General features: G+C 37.5%; 1 protein-coding gene across 1 annotated transcript; it reads left to right on the top strand.

The window, feature by feature from the left end:
- Window positions 1-3,637: 3,637 nt before the first annotated feature.
- Window positions 3,638-15,114, top strand: LOC140229088 (V-type proton ATPase subunit E-like). Its single transcript, XM_072309351.1, has 7 exons — window positions 3,638-3,801; window positions 4,606-4,671; window positions 7,001-7,110; window positions 7,524-7,749; window positions 9,389-9,483; window positions 10,912-10,999; window positions 12,346-15,114. The coding sequence occupies exons 1-7, from the start codon at window positions 3,769-3,771 to the stop codon at window positions 12,406-12,408; spliced, it is 681 nt and encodes a 226-aa protein (XP_072165452.1). The 5' UTR covers window positions 3,638-3,768; the 3' UTR covers window positions 12,409-15,114.
- Window positions 15,115-17,409: the final 2,295 nt, after the last annotated feature.

Here is a 17,409-nt window from a genome sequence, read left to right as displayed (position 1 = left end):
TTTGGATCAAAACATTCCTCTGGCGATTTTTCCAAATAGTGCACTAAAATTAATTTGTGAAATTATGTCACCAAAGATCCTATGATCTTTGATGTCACAAGCAATGTCACATCACGAATTACGAAGCAATCCCGCGCTGCTCTCCCCTCCCCCCACTCTGTGAAATGTGTTACAATTCCTTTAAAAAAAACGTGACAAATATGTTTAAATGTGTAATCATTTGGTTTGTTTCAAACGCAGATGCAACGCATTTATTAAAACCTCAAGGAATTCTTGAAATAATTTTCACAATACTGCAAGGGATCGTAGTTGGTCGACACCTTACTTCAGGTTTTTTAAATGTTTTGGTGAGATAAATGATAAACCTCTTGTGAAATAAAAGAGCACGCAATTTTTGTCCAAGAGGGATTCACCGTTTGTCTGACGAAAATGGGTTTTGAAATGGCCGAGATATTCAAAATGAAAATATTCTAAGAAAAGGTAGGACCCACTGTACCCGTTATTAGGATCGTTTTGTTTTAATTTGGGTTTTGTTGTTGTTGTTGAGTGTTGTTGGTTTTTTTTTTTTTTTTTTTTGGTTTTTTTTTTTTTTTGGGGGGGGGGGGGGTTGGATGCCTCGGCTATCAAAAAAAAAAAAGACCATCTAATAAACTTTGAATTCCTCTTACAATGGTATGCTCTCGATTTCATATGTACCTTCGTCCTTCATGGTATATCTCGCAAAAAGTCTAAAGCCCAATCCTCACCTCCACATTCATATATATACCATCCCTTATTGAACTACCTATTAAAAAAACTTCAAAATCTTGAAGTGAACATCATGCCATTATAATTGTTAAATCACCTTCCACTGAAATGTAGGAATATGATCGTCTGCAATGATTTGTGTTATTTCTCATTATGTGCACCTGCACGATTCAGTAACTCCACACATGCTGGCTCTATAATGATGTGATGAGTTCATTTTCCATCTGAGAAGATGGCTGGATAGCCCATAGTCCACTTCCTGGACTGTATTCGTAGTGTGCCCGCGTGTGTACGGACGTACGTTGATGGTGTCTGTATGTACACTGTATTACACAATTCACCCCTCCTGAATGCAGATTTTTTTCGGGAGTACCAATTGGTGGAGTGTCGCAATCAGCGGTTGGGCGCATTGGGTGTGGGTGCCGAGTGTGTGGGGACTGCGGATGATAAAAATCGTCCAGTATCTGGACTAGATAGCCCATAGACATGATCTGCATTATGCCATAATGCAGATGGATGTGAGACGGACCATCACTTCACCGGGTTATCGCACCCTGCTCTTTGCAATGAATGAATGAAAACGGGACCTCACTTGCATGAGTTGTGACTCTCTCACACACGGTACCTCTGTTTTGATATGTCCTATCCGAGGGACAAAGAGTTTAGGACAGTTTTTTAGCTTAAAACTTAAGAGAGGAATAAGTGACTGTCATCTTTCCTAAGATTATCTGGTTGTAGCAAAGACCACCAAAACTATTTCTGTGTAAACTATTTTCTTTTGTGTACCCGCTTTTATATTTATCGCTGATGTATAGGTTTAGAAATAGAAGCCCAGTTTTCAATCTTTTCTTTAGTCATTTGTTAAATCTGATATTATGTTATTGCTCCTGTAAGCACGATAGATTAGGCAACGTTTCAAAAGTTTGTATTCGTTATTTGATTTGTATAAACCTTTGTTTGTTTGGTTGGGGTTTTTTTTTTTTTTTGTTATACAGTGTAGTTGGTTGTTAAATACCCAATTAAAAAAAAAATGAAAGCAAGAGATTTAAGCAGAGGGCCGAAGGTTATAGGTTTGAGTTTTTTTTTTTCTTTCAATTTTTGTCTCCCTCTACAAACGAAATGTGTAAGATCGCAATTCCTTATCTATATATAACCCAACAAACATGTCAGAAAATGGAACCAGTGGGATTCGAACCTGTCATCTATAGATGATCTACTAATTTTAGATCAGCAGTTGATCTTCAGCAAATTTCATCTGCAGAGGGAGACACGGAAGAAAACTAATTAAAAAAAGTGTTTTGCCTCTATACTCAGGGCCTATGGGGTACGGTATGGTATAGGCCTATACAGTATGTCCCAAAAAAATTACAACGGGGCCTTCCGCAATGATATCTTTAAAAATAGTGAATCAATCTAAATACAAATTCAGGGTATGAAACTATAACTCATTGCCCACATCTTACAGAAAACCCCATTCGATTTGCTTCAGTGGTCAAAGAGAAATACGGAATTTTGTAGAGGATGTCGGGAATCTCTTCTGTCCAAGTTCTGTCTATTGTTCACACACAAGATCATCGAAATGTTAAACTCGGAAGAATCCGATTCATGACATGCTTTACAACAATCCACATTTCTCTGTGACCGCTTAACCAAATCGAATTGTTTTCTGTAAGATGTGGGCAATGAGTTATAGTTTCATACCCTGAATTTTTACTAAGATTCATTCACTATTTTTAAAGATATCACTGCGGAAGGCCGCGTTGTAATTTTTTGGGGGACATACTGTATACACACAATATCTCCGTCGGCATTGTTAGTTTACACCCTCAAAAGAGAGAAACATTTTTTTTTTTGATAATAACTATTACAATAGAATTATAGTCCTCTTTCGAATTACGTAAGTGTCATGCAAACTATAGATGCCAATCCATTGCATAATAGCTCGAGATTATTGGCAACCACTACGGCACGTTCAAATTGGAATAAAAACATGCGACAAGCCAAATACTAGCCGTCTCTTCCCACCTCCCTGGTCTAATTAAAGAAGACATTGAGTATACAAAAGAAAAGAAATAGGCCTACATGTACCAGTATGCCTACCACAAGGATTTTCGTGCTGTTGTTGTTTTTTTCTTCCAATGATCACAGACATTATGCAAATATAAGAATTTTATACTGTGACGTCATTACTCCATCTCATTTTTAATATTGCTGTAGTATGTGTATATCGGCGTGCATGTTTTAGCGTAAGGACTTACCAAAGTATATTACAAAGGTATCATTAGTAGGTTCTTGCAACATTACTTTGATACGAAAGATCATGGTGTTTATTTCCGTTTGGCATAAAGGATGATTTTGACCTAGTGAAGACCTTTTGTAGAGCCTAAACAGGTCAACGGATTTTTTTTTTTCACTTGCAGGGTCCGATTTGAAAGTTCTACCAGTCTGTTTCTTTGATTTTATTTGCAATGCATTACAGTCTCCGATGCTAAATGGAGTGCTTAGGTGGGGTGTTGGTTGAAACAGGTGCACGGTGGGTGCAGGGAGGTGGAAAGAGATCTCTTTCCACCTCCCTGGTGGGTGCCACCTCCCTCACCTCCCTGGTTGAAACAAGAGTGGCGGTGTGTCACCTGATGGGATGTACACGCACGTATCCGCATTGGTCTATACAAATTTTCTGTGTAATTACTCATGCGCGCGTCGTTTGCGTGCTCTCGATCTTACAGCTTCTCGAGCTGCAAAGCACATGACCGGTACGCGAGACCGACCGGTAGGCAGGCTTCCATTGATCACCCCTACGTACGTTTCTCTGTTATATTATGCTGTGACACATGATGTGGATACCAAATCAATGCAATGCTGTACACTGTGCGTGATGTGTGCTGCTGAATTTATGTGACGAAATTGCATTTTGTGGCGTACTAAAGCATCAGTTGGATCTACTAGTTCTCTCTCTCTGCAGTGCATATCCCACAGAATCTCTCGTATCCGTTCCAGGTTGTTCTTATTTTGAGTTACATCATGGCCTTAAGTGACGAAGATGTCCAAAAGCAGGTAAATGTTCAAGATTCCATTGACTACTTGTGCAGGTGCAAGACAGTTTGCACTGTCTCACTGTCTGACTCTGAGCAATTGTAATGCCCAATTGTGACTTGTAAACTGTGCTTTGAATGAGTTGCTTGTAGTGCATTTACAATGTATCTATCACATTGATCTACTATGTACTAGTATTGTGTGTAAATGCTTTATGAAGCCAATAGATCTTTAGTTCACATTTCACAACTAGAATGTGGTTTTTAATACATTGTGGCGGTGGGTATAGCCGAAGCTATGGCTATAGCAGGAGAATAGGTTAGGTACTTATTATCTGCACAATATAAATGTCCTTTAATTATTTACACACACAGCCCTGTTGCGCTGCTGTACACAAGTGCTGCGAGCTGGCGCACAGGGACGCCGTGCTTCGCACAGCGTCTGGTCAGGCTAGATGGAGATAAGAACAAATACAAAAACTGATGTTTGATGAGCATGTTTATGAAAATAACTTTGTAGCCACAAATGCACTAGAGCCAGAACTCAGAAGAGGTCTACATGTACGTCACTTGGCCCATCACTTTCAAGGTAAATGCTTTCGGACACATGATTTGGTGCCAAGCAATAGTGTACTGTAACAGTATCAATGACTTTCTGTTTCTAGTTTAAAACCAGCCCCATGTTGACTGAATTGATAAATAGGTTGTACAATGTAACAGTAACCTCTAAAGGGTTTTTATTTTGATTCGTTACTTGTGTCCATTGTCATATCACATTTAAGATTAAAATTTCACTGCAGCATTGATACTTTCTGATCACTTGCAGATCCAGCATATGATGGCTTTCATCGATCAGGAGGCCAAAGAGAAAGCAGAAGAAATAGATGCGAAGGTATGTTTTGTTCTTATTTTTCCAGTTACAAATACATCCTTTATAATTCATACTGTCTCAGTGGAATATTTGTGAAGGAGAGATTTAACCTCGGCAGATACAGTGTAACAATTGAGTACCGGTAACATACTTATTAAATAGCCCAGTGAAGATTCATAGGAAATTAAACCAGTGATCAAAAGATGACAATAGTAGTATGTTATTTTGATGTTATCTGATCTGATGACTACTCCTATTTATTCTGTATATTCCTGTACCTATTAAAAGGCCAGAAAATTACTTAGAAATTCTTTCAAGATACATGTACATACAGTAAGCAATGCTGATAAAAACTAATAATTCTAGAGTATAGCTTCTAGAGTTTTTGCACACACTCACCTATGAGTACATTATATATGCACCCAAAGATTGTTGTTTTAGACATGAATAAAAAACAATCATTGATGTTTAGGATGGCTATTGATTCTACTTTTTCATCAGGTACTTAAAAAACCATACATTTACATTCATTTTTGCACTCTACAAATGTATGTGGTGTGCTTATGCACTTTGTATGAAAGAAAGAGAAAAGGGATACATTGTAAAACTGTAACATGCCGCACAACTGGCGCGGTCAGATCAAAACTGATGCAGAGGAAGCCAGGGACGATGGTTCTCAGTCACTTCCTCAATGTAGTATACACCATCCAGGAGTCACAACCAAGCTACAGTCTGTACTTAGAGAAACATGTATGTAGGTTTATACTCCTCATCATCAGTTTGTATTGATATGCTAACATAGTTCAGGAGTAGAAGTAGAATGCATCAATAGAGGCAGAGGTTGTGGGAGTTGTTTTGTTTTTGAAATATGAGATTTGACCATTACTGTTGGGTGTCGTACTGTCATGGCCTATGGACTATATTGTAGAGGCAGGTACGACACCACAACACAGCAAAAAGTTGTTTCATTCACTCTTTCCTTTCATTTCATAACATTAATGTAAAAAGGATATGACTTATCACTGTGGCCCATCAGTACATCATCATTCATTTGGCCTTTCAAACCATGTTTTGCTCTATTCACCATACTCAGTATTCTTTTACCAGTTAATGTCATGGTGTTTGGAATTAGGAGAGTGATTTTTTTTTTTTTTTTAAATGATTCATAGATGTCATTGTGGTAATGTGATGGGCTTGTGTGCCAAAGGAGATGGGCATTTCTATAGTAAAAGGGGCATTTCAGGGATGTCACTTTATTATTTGCTTCCAATGTATGTGCATTGCTCCCCCCCCCCCCCCACACACACACACTCATACAATATTATCATATTGTAGAACACAGTAAGTAGAAACACTGGCAAAGAAGCAATCTATTAGAATTTTTGCCAAAATGAAAAATTTCAGCGTAACAGTGCATGCAAGGCTGGACAGACATCTGCACATATGTGCTAACATACAATGAAGGTCAAATAATGAATACTCATTGAAACTAAATGTTGTTGTTTGTTTTTTTGCAACTGAATGGCCTAATATTAACAAGAAAAGACATGTACAGAGCTCCTTAAAAATCTATTGAACATTGTTTAATACCATTTCTAGACTTTGTGTGTAATGTACAAATGTATGCAACATAGACAAAAATGCAAAAGTTTTGTTTGTCCATGTTGTATGATGTGTGTGTGTGTGTGTTTTGTTTTTGGTTTTTTTTTTTGACTGGGAATTTTAAGGGGGATGAGTGGAAGGATAGGAGACAGATTGATGTCTTTCTGATAATGGGCTAGATTTTAAAGGAAAGGGGAGATGTGAATATGGAAAGGTTTTATATTTTTGGTAGCTTAAAGGTACATTCTGTTGTTAGGAAATATAGCGTGGGAGAATTGTTTTGGGGATGTGTAAATACAGTGTAATATTCTTCCATTTGGGGGAAAGTAATTGGGGAAATACAGCTACACTGTATACTATTGTTATTTTGTTATATTGAAAAATAAAATACGATCTCAGTTGTTACAAATTGTACCTTTATTAAAGAAATTATTCTGTTACAGTTACGTGCATTGATACTAACGTGAATTGATGTATCTGGTATTATTTGAATGGAAGTGAATAAATATTTGAGAAAACAAAAAGTTTGGGTGGGGAGGGGAGATCCCCCCCCCCCCCCAGATAAACAATCTTTTTTTTATCATTGTATGGTGGTCTTTCCATTATTTGTTATTTTCTCTGTCATTTTCTTTATCTTACATTGTGTATACAAAATACATGTACCTCCTTTACTACTTGTGTATATTTTGCTCTTTATATTTCCCATTTTCTGTCTCTCTTTGAATCCTGTAACTTTGTCATGAAATAGGCCGAAGAAGAATTCCAAATTGAAAAGGGGCGTCTTGTTCAGCAACAGAGGATAAAGATCACAGATTTCTATGGCAGGAAGGAGAAAAATCTGGATCTGCAAAAGAAAATGTAAGTGCAGTTTAGATGTGAACAGCCTAATTCTAAGAAGTTGTAGTAGTTGTTTGTTCTTTCGTCTATTGTCGGTTTATGTATTTTTTATCACAAGGAGTATAAAGCATTATCGCAGATATCTCATGGTTACTGTGTTCACATTACTTCCAAAGGTCATAATGTACGTATTCTGGCGATGATATGAATTATTTCTTGTCCAATAATTTTGTCATCTCATAAAGTAAACAATACAGAAGTATTGAAGCCTAGGATGCTGTCAGCTGGAGATGGCTATGATTTCAGAGAGATCAAAAAAAGGCAGTTGAGGGGGTACATTGATGAAAGTGAGGGAACAGTTTATATTGATCTGTAATCAGCAAGTTTTAGCATGTGTCTTCAAGATTACCTTTGTCTTATTCCCGTTACTCCAGCCTGCAGTCCAACATGCTGAATCAGGCACGTCTCAAGGTTCTCAAGTGCCGCGAAGACCACGTCCAAGCCGTGCTGGACGAGGCCCAGGAGCGGCTGACAGAACTGACCAAGAACAGGACCCAGTACAAGGAGGTGATCAAGGGTCTGCTCAGCCAGGGTCTGTACCAGCTCCTGGAACCAAACGTGGTCGTCAGGTGTAAGGAGTGTGACGTCAGCCTTGTCAAGGCAAGTCTTAAAACTTGTGAATGTTAGTGCAGCTTTCAGACTGCAAACTGCTTCTCTCCCTCTGCCACTAACTTATGCTAGTCACAGTAGCATTCAACTCTGTTTGAGATCATTCTGTACCCATTAGATCCTGGGAGTTTGGTATAGGTATTATTAATGTAAAGATAAGAATATAGAAGTAAACGAAAGAAAACTTGTGAAAACTACAAAATTGTATTGATTTATGAACATTAAGAGGTATTCATTAAAGATCCAGTAGTATGGAGACTCATGAGTAGTTTTGATTCATTCACTGCCCACCGAGGTACATTAAAAAACAGAAATAGCAAAGGTCAGCAGATATGTGCATCGTAGTGTATGCTCATTGGTAATGGTCAACTACAATCCAGATTCTGCAGCAGTGTGTGTACTTACATATGGATCAGTGACAAAGCTGTACACAATTCATTACAGGGGTTCTCAAATATATCCAAGCTGGGCCAGCCTTCCTACTTCAAAGTATTCCCAAATTACTGGATCTTTAAGCAGGGCTGCACACTAACTCACTTTTTCTACTAGTCCAACCTGTCTCTCGGACCAGTAGGTACCTAGTTTTTCAATTTTTTACCGGTCCATTTCTAAAAAAGTTGGACCAGTGCCAGTGTGCAGCCTTGCTTTAACCCTATTCTAACTGGGGGGGGCAGGTCAAATTGACCCCCCCTCGACGATTTCGCAACGCACAAATATTTTGCTGCGTCATTTCACGACTTTTTTCATTGAAGTCTCCCGCATATTTTGAGACCAAATTTGCGACGTCTGGGTACACCGTTCTGAAGTTACGTAATGTTTTGCATATACATGTCAACCCAAAAACAGCTCAAATTCATGATATCGTGTGCAAATCCAATGCAAATTGTGTTTTTTGGTTAAATTGATATAAATAGGATTATTTCAACTTTTAACCATTGAGATTAATCAATTCTAGTGTAGATAAGCCTGAAAAAGTGCCTGCAACAAATTCTGGCAAAAAAACAATAGAAAACAAAAGGTCGAAAAAACAATAAAATACATAAGAAATTAAAACAATAGAAAACAAAAGAAATTGATTTTGATTGTGCTATTTTTTTACACGAAAATTGTTTGATGTGTCTTGAGGAATTCTGACACAAAAATTTAGCAATCCTCCAGTCTTTTTAGTGGAGTTATAGGTGAAAATATGATTTCATGCACAAATTTGCATAATTAATTTATTAAAAATAGAAAGGCAATATTTTTCTATTGTATGACCATGTAATCTTGTAGTTGACATCCAGCTCTATCTTCAGGCAAAATTTCGCAGCGATCGCACGATCGGCGGCCGAGATCTGAAGGGGGGGTCAAATTGACCCCCCCCCCCGTAAAAACTTGGTCTCAAATAGCCCAGTTAGAATAGGGTTAAGTGATGTTATTTGAGTTCTTTTAGCTTTTTCTTTACTGAATCGTTGAGTTTCTTGACAATATGAATGAAACACATTGCTTAGCCACTTCTCTCCTTATTCCATTGTCCTAATTATGTGTTACGTTGTCTTTTCACCGTGTTTTGTTGTCTATCTTCTCATACATTTTTGTCATATTTCCTCACCATTGTTATAAGCTGCTCTGTTCCATCTCACACCCACAGGAAACAGTACCTGATGCAGTAAAGAGCTACAGGGAGGCAACCAAGAAAGAATGCAACGTGGTTGTAGACCAAGAGAACTTCCTCTCCCCTGAAGTGTAAGTATGCAGGCACAGAGGACAGGCTGAAAGTGTTTGATAAATATTGCTTCATGGAATTTTATGTTGAGCTTGTTCATCTACAAATATTGAAGAAGAACTAGTCAGAGTAGGGTAGTAATTCGAGAATTAAGATTTTTTACGGCTGAAAAGAAACAGAAATTTGCCCTCCCATTTGCGGAAAAAAAAAAATTATATATATTCTTTATATAAGCAAACTGAAAAAAATTTATAAATGAATAAAGCATGACGTTCTCATTCATAAATTGTTATGAATACAAAAAAAAAACAAACAAACAAACAGTCAAACCTGCCATATGCGGCCACTGAAAAATCCCAGGGAGAAATGCCATGTTAAAAACCTTGTGTATATCAGCCACCTTGCTAATGTAGCCAGCAGCCACCAATTTTGTTTCTTACAGTGGATTTTAACATGTGTAAAACTCACCCTCGTTATATAAATCCTCAGCATGGTTTTAAAACTGAGATCAAGCTTAGAACTTCTCTTATGATGAGTCAGATGAAGTAGCTAGCTTGGCTTTGACTAGCCTGTCTGATTTTGTGACCTGCCTCTTGCAATTATTTGAATAATACATTGCCTAGGATGAAGTGTCCACATGAAACTAGTAGGATGTCATAGAAACGTGCTGACAAGCTTGAAAAGTGTCATGTGATGTAAGAGTTTGGGGCAATGGCATGCATTACCATTTATGTGTATGCTAAGTATTTTTGCAAGCATTACATTGCGAGACTTTTTGAAGGCAATTTTGTAATCCGTTATCTTTGCATTGAGAACCATGGGGATGACATGAAATATGAATATATTGTCTTTTTACATAGAGGGCACTCCAATTATAACAGACATGGTAACGACAAAAATCTCATTACAACAAAGTGAAAATTCATGTCCCTAAATAATTACGTAGATATTATGTATTATGTATACTTTATTGCTAGACTATAACAAAAAAAAAAATACAACAAAAGGAAATTGCTGGTCCCAAAGACGTTGTTTTAATAGGAGTTGCCTGTAGCAGAGTTGATGGTCTTACCCACTCAAAGAATATATGCAGTGCATCTGTGTTGCGGGAGGCAATATTTTGGCTTGTTGCATGCACATGTACAATTGGCTTGTGAAATTTGCCAAAATAAGACCACCAAGAAATATATGAATGTGTCCTCTTGTATTGTTTCAGAAGGGAAGTGTCTTACAGAGATGAGTCATTTTTTGATGGATTTTGGACCGGAATGCAAATATTTCACATGAGATGACAGTTGTTTCTGATGAGGAACATGAACACCAGACACAGATGATTTGGGAGTCTCCTTTCCAAATGCCTGAGACAATACTGAGTGTAGATATAGCAAAATGAAAGCATCCATACGCAGCTACTCTATTTCTCTTCTCTGATGATCCTTTGCCTGCAGGAGTGGAGGTGTAGATATGTATACTCCCAATGGGAAGATCAAAGTGGAAAATACCCTGGAGAAGAGACTAGATCTTCTCAGCAAACAGGTATGTTACAGATGGCATTGCACATTTTCCCTTCCTTCTTTTTCTTTCTCTTCCTCTATCTCTTTCTTTCTCTACTTTTGTTTGTATCTTTCTATCTTTCTATCCACCTGTCTATCTATCTTTCTATCCTAATTCTTTCTCTCTCTGTCTCTCTCTGTAAGCAGAGCTGCCAAGTCTCCCCGATTCTGCAGGAGTCTCCCAGAAAATGTCAAAATTTGTTCATGTCGGAATAAGAGAGTATGAAAATCCCCCTGATTTGGGAATTATTTTCACCCATTGAAATGCATGTAGCACACAGATATCTCCCTGACTGCTGTGTGGCATCTCCCAGATTTGAATGTGGGAATGTTGGCAGACCTGTGTAAGTAATGCATTAGCAAGGTATGAATGCATTTTAAATAGTTTCAAATCTTGAATTCTGTAAAATTATCATGCGTTAAAGAGTACAACCTGAACTTAAAGGTATTTTACATTGTGTTTCTTATCTTCTTCTTCTTTTTTTCACTTATATGGGTGGATGATGGAAGAGAAGTATATTCACTTGGCTCTGGAAATTAAAAGTATGATTTCGGTCAGATGAATAGGACTAATTGTGACACTTTTTAAAAATATCATAAAAGATGTCATCAACCTTGGTACATGAATGAGGGCTTACCACTGATGAGACATCATGGGTAAATTGTTACGAGATGATAGACCTGTGTGACAACAAATGCCCAAATCTGACGGATTCATACCTCCAGAAAGATCTCATCTGCCAAAAGCCAAACACAGAGCAGTCCACAACTCTAAACTTTGATATATTGTGCGCGGGAAAAGTCTTGATGTTTGTGAATGAATGTTTTGCTCGCAGCCCTTGCAGCTCTGGATGTATTCTGGTGGTATTGTATCCTCATTATTAAATATTTAACCCAGTGAATAAGGTGGCATCCAAATTTTGCAAGGTTCTGCTGCATGCTAAAACTGTCCATGGACCATCCTGCAACCTAATAAGAAATAGACTGTGGTATATGTATACTGTAAAACTAGAAATGTTTGTGTGCATTTTAATTTGGCAAATTTTGCAAGAGCCAAGATTCACGAAATTAAAATGTGCTCAAAATTGTCTTACACTATTATGCATGGGATGTCGGTGGCAATTCGTATAGATGTCATGCAGTGAATATTTCTTGCTTTACAGTAAAAGTATCCTTCACGAAAGAAATAAAAATGTGTGTGTGTGTGTGTGTGTGTTTTCTGATTCGGCAGGTTGAAAATGTGAATAAGCTTTTGTTATGTATGAATAGTTACTGTGACAACACATATAGTATAACCTGTAGTTTTATCTGCATTCCTTTCTTTTTCAGATGCTTCCTGAAATACGAACCAAGCTGTTTGGGCCCAACAACAACAGGAAATTCATGGACTAATTTTTCTTATATTCCCAGGGAACATCCCAATATAGAGTTATATATATTATTGAAGATTTGTAAACTCATTTGCCCGAGCCATACATTTACATGTGGGGATTTAATGGGATATTGGATGTGTAGTTTAGATTAAGTGAGATTGAACTCGTCCGGATAAATTGAATCGGCTGTCAGTTACTCATGATCATATCTAATCATTGTTTAAAGAAAGCAATAATTTGAGTATCAGCAACTACAGAAAGAAGTGCACAAAATAAAGCAAGTGCATACATCACATGCCAAGGACATAGAAGGGCATGTACAATATTAGTGATGTCATTCCGTCTCTGCAGATGGAATTGGTCTTTAGTTCCAAAAGGTTCATGAAAGTACCACGTCCTGGTATTCTGTTAAAGGTTGTGCATAATGTGCCAGATAAGCTTGTCAATTTTCCCAATTAATTGATGTTTAATCAACAGTGGAAGGATGTGTGGTGGCTTGATAATGTCATGCCCAGTGAAGATTGTCATTATCATTAGGTGATACACTGTCAGCATATCATAGTTTATTGCTTGTAATGTGGAACCGGTGACCTAGTCATCAATCCATATCTTTGTCATTTTCAAAGTTTGGTGGTAAGATATACCAATAGCATGTTGCATTTTGGAAGTGTATGAGTCTCGGGTGATGTTTGCGTGGCAAACAGTCCAGATGTGTTCTGCAGAACATTGGATATTCCCATCTCTATAAAAGGTTTCATCTGATGGAAAAGCCATTATTTTCTTGAATGAGGAGGTCACAGACATTTTCACGAGATGACGTTTTCCGATACGACACCAATGCTATCATAGTGCATAAATGCCTGTGCGTTCAACCTGCAAATTTAATGCGGTCAAGCTCAGGTGGGAATATTTCCATGTGTTGTTCAATTTGTGGCCCAACAATGTTTTGCTAAATTTGTGAAAATTACAGCTTTTACAGTATAAGAAGAGGTTCCTTCAAGGCCCGATCCCACCGGCGTTAAGGAAGATTTGCGTATGAATTGTGCACAAAATTTGTTTATATTCACTAAATATCCGCAACTAACATTTTGTGCAGCTCAAAAATCCTTGCAATGGAAAAACATGCCTCGGCGGATAATTACAGACGTGTGCAGATGTCAGCCGACTCACACAAGCGTGTTTCACGAATATTGCTGATGTTTAGGGCCAGTGGGACCGGGCCCTTAAGGTTGACTGAGGTGAATATTATTCTGGGACGGATCATCTATTTTGTAGGTTAAAGCACAGTGCTCTTGACAATCTAATTCGAAGCTCACCGTCATTCTGGTGATCACAAATTAACACAGATACTGCTTGCAGGCATTTCACTGGAGGTGAACAAGGAAGGCGGTTAAGCCGCATTTCCTTTGTGTAGTTTGCTTGCCAGTAGAAACACTTCAGTTGCAGATATCCATACTTCTGGCCCTGACAAGAGAATTAAGAAGACCTGCCCTTTTCACTACCATCGGTTGGCTAGAGTTTGTAATCCAGTGATTGTATGGTGTTCTTGTGAACATTAAAGTGTACACTGTACCAATATCCTGGAAATCAAATTTGTATACAGCTAGAATACACAAAAAACGGCTGTAATTCACATATGATAACCCCTGAAAGTATACATATTTTGATAAATCAGATCATATCTCTATGACAATTTGACACTTGTGCTCTGCGTGTTAAAGTTCTGCTCCGTAAGCGTCGGTACAGATGTGTGCGCATTCTAGCTCTATGCATACATTTTTGAGGAATAATTTCTAGATTTCATGTTGATCAGTTAGCTGATCATGCACGTGCATTGCATATCACTATCATTTAAGACATATTTGGAAAAAGTATCGATACATGTACCACGATTGTACGATTTAAAGAATTGGGGGATTGACTAGTCTACTTGAAGTAGTTTTTGTTTTTGTATACTCTTTAAAATTACATTTACGACCTCAATAGATGAAAAATCGGAGTGAAAAAACAAACAATCATAATATTTTACAGAGGGCATTTCTCAAGTATATTCTCCAAATATAGCAAACAATACTTGGGGTAATGGTACACTTAAAATATGGGGATATGACAGCAATTTGTAAGACGAGTGTTGGTGAAGTTGTATATTATGCATACAAATATTTTATTGCAATATAAGTACTACCAAGATGTTGGAAGCTGATATTTTAAATGGGTATATATCATGCAGAAATGTTTGTTGAATTTTGTGAAAAGGCAAATCGGAATAGAGAAAGGACATATTTTTAAGCTTAGTGTCAAGTTTGTGTGTAGGGTCATTTGATAGGAGTAACAATCATTTGTTTACACACATGGTCCATGTGTGGTCACATTTTAAATGGAAATGTTGAAGTAGTATGTAGTAATGCTTATTTTCCTCTTAAAGACTGTTGGACTGTCTGTGTTGGTGCTGTATTAAGTGTTCAATGTGAGAAATATATTCCTTGTCAAAGAGAAGATGCAGGTGCAACAAGTGTATTTTGTTGTGTCTCTCTGGAGTTTGATTGTTAGTCATATGGAAGGTATCATTTGGTGGAGTGAGAGCATATAAAGATAGTATCGTATTATACAAGGGCATCCTGTTAAAATGAGATCATTGGGTTCAGCGAAATTACCTTGTCATATCCAGACCCTCATATCCTTACACTTTGAACACACCCACAAATGCACACTGTATGAACATGTTCTGCTCTGATAGGATGATATCCAGTGCAATGCAATACTCAATGAACAGAAAAACAGGAAATGCAACAGGGAAGTGCTAGAAGTTTTCTCAAGACAAAGAAAAAAATCTTGTATGATGTCAAATGTATTAGACTTGATAACAATCGTGTAGCAGATGGGACCTTCTGTTACATTCGTATACACAAAGCCAATTGGAGATCAGATAAAACAGAAGCACATGCGTGTGTTGCTTTTCTCTGCAACGTGTATATAGTCCCTTACTGCAAGCGCCTAATGATAATGTAGACAAGCACAGAGTTTTTGTTCAACAATTTGCAGGTTGACGTGGCGCAGATTTTTGCCCCATGTCTGCTGTGGGACCAAAAATGTTCCTTTTTACAAATTCATCTTTGTTTTTTTTTTTATCTTTTTCTCCCTAAATTTATATCGCAATTAAGGAAACTTTGAAGTTCCATTGGTTAACAAGGGTTGGTTTGCATCAGTCAATAAACCTTGTTCAAAGCAAAGTTCTCTTTGTATTTGACCTCACTGTGATGGAACCCTCCTGTATTTTGATTTGGAATTGTGAGAAATACGTTCCTGCATTTTCATGTGTCAAATGCTGAAATGTGCAATTCAAGTGACAGAAGTGTCTGTCTTGGATTGCGTGACATGCACAGTATTACAAAGTGTGCAGACATTGGTTCAGTGCTAGCCTCTCACAGGGAATGTTCATTTAGTGATTTGTAAAGCGAACTTTAGCCAGTTCACATGGTTAGCTATTGAACCAGACTTTTCAAAAAACTGTATACGTGATATATTTCTTGAGTCTAAATTTTCGCGAATCAGGAATTCCCAACGATTTTGCGAGTACACGTGATTAAATTTGCGATCGTGGAGTCCTGTAATGAATAGAGAAATGTACATGTGTACATCACATCCACATCGTGATCGGAATCAATATTTTCGCTTGTCTTTAATTTCGCCAATAGCGCCTGACTCGCAAAATTCGTGAAAATAAAAACCTCTCAAAATATTTGCCATATACAGGAATCTTTTGATTAAAAGAATACACTGAGACAGCAAAGCTGAAAAGTGGTGATTTGCATGTTTTAGTGCTGCATAAATGGCTTTTTGTCAGTTTGGTTGAAAAGAGTGCAAAGTCACTGGTACATTCCAACGTTCGCATTGTTCATACATAAATATCTTATACATGTACTTACTGTACCATACCTGTAGTTGTTGTTTTTTTTTTTTCATGAAGAACCTTAGACAAGTTTTTTAAATATGTCGGTTACACATAAGTTTCAAGAGAAGGTCTGCAATGGCCTTAATCTGTACATGCTCAGATTGCAACTGTGAACTGGCTTTAATTAGAAGCATATTTGATGGCATCATGCAACTACACATGTACTGTAAAAGTGGATATTTTCACGAGAGTAATTTTTCACGCTCTGCCGAGTAAGATGAATTTCCTGTGTTTTTGATTCCGCAGAATCATGACATTACTTGGTGGTACACATATAACAAGCAAAAATAAATGTGCCTTTTACTTTAGCACTAGTTTCTGGTTGCATGAAATGTGAAAAAGTTTCCACACCACAAAAATGTCCACTTTTACAGTACACTTTGTACTATTATGTACAATTGTACTAGTTACTGTAGTTTAATACCCAGCACAAACCATAAGATGTTGATATAATAATTATGTTGGTTATTTGGGATGGAACAAGGATGGGGATACACCACTTTGAAGGTTCTTTTATATGTAACATAAGTATGCAAGTATACTTTGCCTAGAGAGTTTGTGGTTAAAACTATGGGCAGGTGTGACTCCAAACAGTTACATTGTATTGGAGACACCATGGACCTAATACAGTTGAACCTCTCTTATCCGGCCTCCCTTTATTCGGATCTCTCTATTATACGGACGCAATCTCGCCGTGATTTTTTTTATTTTTATTTTTTTTTTAACAATTACGGGAGAAAAGGGAGATTCCCAACTCCTTGAGAACTCCTACACAAACACACATGAATTACATATTACTTCCAACATTAACATACACCTCTATTTTGGGGTCTGTTACTGAGTGTAACAATGAAAAGGTTGCAGTATACACATTACTACATGTGGTACTACAATGGGCTACATCAGTACAAGTGTATGTGTATGTACGTGTATAAAGAATTGAGTCTCCCGTATCTGGCCAAATCCCTTATCCGGATGAGCCCCGGTCCCGACTTGTCCGGATACGAGAGGTTCAACTGTATACAAGGACATTCATCGTATCGTTAATTAATTCATGTACCTGTACAG

This window comes from Diadema setosum, chromosome 5, assembly GCF_964275005.1.
Source record: "Diadema setosum chromosome 5, eeDiaSeto1, whole genome shotgun sequence".
Lineage (NCBI taxonomy): Eukaryota > Metazoa > Echinodermata > Echinoidea > Diadematoida > Diadematidae > Diadema > Diadema setosum.
This window is presented reverse-complemented; position numbering and strand designations above follow the sequence as displayed.